The sequence below is a fragment of the Orycteropus afer genome, unplaced genomic scaffold (assembly GCF_000298275.1).
Source record: "Orycteropus afer afer isolate SDZICR_OR568_19922 unplaced genomic scaffold, OryAfe1.0 scaffold00713, whole genome shotgun sequence".
Lineage (NCBI taxonomy): Eukaryota > Metazoa > Chordata > Mammalia > Tubulidentata > Orycteropodidae > Orycteropus > Orycteropus afer.
In genome coordinates this window covers 61,933-64,575 of record NW_006922300.1, presented here as the reverse complement: position 1 = coordinate 64,575, position 2,643 = coordinate 61,933, and the positions used below count along the sequence as shown (strand labels likewise).

The 2,643-nt window shown below is 65.1% G+C and overlaps 1 protein-coding gene across 1 annotated transcript in view; it reads right to left on the bottom strand.

Moving 5' to 3' along the window:
* Positions 1-1,010, bottom strand: part of UBL4A (ubiquitin like 4A) — a 5,186-nt gene extending 4,176 nt beyond the window's left edge. Inside the window, exon 1 of the mRNA XM_042783172.1 lies at positions 948-1,010. Coding sequence (XP_042639106.1) covers positions 948-1,010 — 63 coding nt within the window. The remainder of the gene's footprint in view (positions 1-947) is intronic.
* Positions 1,011-2,643: the final 1,633 nt, after the last annotated feature.

Sequence of the window (2,643 nt, the reverse complement as noted above, 5' to 3'; positions counted from 1 at the left end):
CTTGGACTCCCCACGGCAGGCTGGCAAGAAGCAGGGCAGCCCTGAGCATGCCCGCCCCATCCAGGCCCCGCCTTCCTAACACCATGGCTTCTCCTGAGGGACCGGGCGCCCAGGTCCTCTGCGGCTTAGCAGAGCTCGCCATCTTGGGTCGTTGGCTGGTTCTGAGAAGGGTCCATGAGTGAGGCCAGGTTCCCGACTGCCTTTCGGAATGGCAGAGCTCTGCCTGAGGAGAGAAGGGACAGAGAGGAAGCTGGTGAGGGACAAGGCAAGCCTGTGAGCCCAGGGCCTCTGGGCGTGGCGGTAGGAGATCTGCAGGTGCACGCCTGAAAGCCTCAGGAGAGCCCCTTGCCTCCAGCCCAGGAACAGAAGGACAGTGCCTGGTGCTGCCCCTTGAGTGCCATCCGGCTGTCCCCCCGCGGCAGCCCAGCCGCCTCAAGTTTCCCATGTGCTGGTGGGGCCCCCTGCGTATATGCATTCCTGTCAGCCACGGACATCTGTCCATTTCCCTGGACAGCATGGGCATGTCGATTCCAGTGGGTTCAAGAGAGCCATTCCCAGGCCTGTCGCCACCAGCACCACAGAGGCCCTGCTTAATCCCCATGGGCTTCGAGACACAGTGCCGTCGGGGCTGCTGCCATGGCACACTGCATGCGACCCTGAAAGGCTGGCTGGGGATGAGGAGACCTGCCTGAGGGTGAAGGGCGCTGACGGGGCCGATCCGGGAGCCCTGAAGAGCAGGCCAGGGACTTGGAAGGCCTCGGGCAAGGGGCCAAGGTGGGCAGTGGGCAGTGGGCAGGTGAAGGCTGCAGAGGTTTCCATCTGCCACCAACATGCAGCTGGGAAAGGGGCTGGCATGGCTACCACGCCTGCCCGACCTGCTGCCAGTGGTGAGCAGGGGTCACATGTGCGAGACTGCTGGGAGTGCAGTCTCCCCCTCACACACGCACTCGCAGGGTCTCTTTCCCAGTAAGGGCCGGGTTGACCAGTGAGCTGTGTGCAGCGGCTTGCATTCGGCAAGCAGGCTGATGAGTGCGTTGACCTGCTCATGTGCGGTGACCAACTTCATGCGGCTTCCACCGCAAGCCACCACATCTTCGCCTGGCGCTGTGCACTGCGGGGGAGGGGGGCTGCCACTGGACCCACGCGCACCTTGTGTATTGGGTAAGCAGGCCTATGAGTGCGTTGGGTGGGGGTGCCTCATGGGGAAAGAATCGGTCTTCCTTCCTCCACTTCTCAATTTGGGCAGCTGCTACCTTATTGTCAAATCACCTGCTGGGACTGGGGCAACCAGGATGGGCAGGGCACTTCCCCATGGCTGCTTTTGGTTGCTTCTCAACTTGGGAGGAGTCACTGGCTTCTCTTGGGGTTCCTCCAGTCTTTGGCCCCCGCCCCCCACCCTGAGCCCGGGGACAGGGGAAAGTGGTGAGTGGAGGGCAGGTTAGGCAGAAGGCTGGTCCCTGGAAAAGCACCCCCCCATGACCTAGCCTCTACTGGTTTGGGAGCTTGGGGCATTGACCCTGGAGGCCCTGAGCGAGCCTTATGTCCCAACAGAGAAGAGGGCTGCGGGGAAACAGAGCCAGGCATGAGAAGCCAAGTGGCTTTCAAAGGAAGAGAGGAAAGCCCTCAGGTCCCCACCTTCCCGATACAGCAAGCGGCTTGAAGTCACTGCAAATCGGGTTCAGCGTGGATCCCAAACCGTTTCTGCTAAAAGGTCGATAGCGTGTGACCAGGCTGTGCCCCGGGGCAGGGTGTGGATCTGGACCCCAACGACTCTGTCCATGTGGGTTTTCAGTGCTGAGGGCTAGTTGGCAGTGAGGATCTCGGGGCTCCTCCCTACCTGGGAGTCCGGAAGTTGTCTCATTTCCACGAGCACTGCCGCTTCTCGCGGTATGCCACCAGGGAGGGAAGGACCACGCCGCCGCCCCACAACCCACGGGGCCGGAGCTGTCCGAGCGGCCCTGAGGGCAAGGGAACGGAACCCTCGCCCGACCCGTGGGACGCACGGCCACGCCAGGCCACGCGAATGCGCGGCGCCGGCCCTTCCCCGCCGGTGCCTGGCGGGGGAGCCAGAGCGCAGCGGGGCGGGCCACAGGCCACCTCCTGCCCGACCCTTCCCGGCCTGAGGCGCTCACCTGACGCGCCGCAGAGCTCGGCGTCCTTGCCTGCCCTGCCAGCCTGACGCTTGGGAGCTCGGCCCTACGGCCCCGCCCCCCGCGGCCCCGCCCCGGCAGCCCGGGTCCCGCCTACCTCGCCGCGACCGCTCCCCGCTGGGGCCGGGGTTGGGTTCCCACAGGATGTGACGTTTCTGGGAGCCGCTCGCGGGAGGCGAGGAGGGCGGGCCTTCCGGCCCAGGGAGAGAGGGAGGGAGGGGAGGAAAGGGGGAGGGGAGGAAAGGGGGAGGGGAGGGGAGGGAAGGAAAGGGGAGGGGAGGAAAGGGGGAGGGCGGGGGTCCTGGCGCCTTGCCACCTTGCGACCAGGCGCCTTGGGCTTTACTCTGGCGCCCAAGCCGGGTGCCTGAGCCCTTTTTGGGCACCTTGCTCCGGGAAGGAGCTCCAGAGGGCATTTCCAAGCCCTCTGCGACTTCGGGGGCCGGCAGGACACAGGGGCAGACATTAGCAAAGCTCGGGAGACTGGAGACAGCTA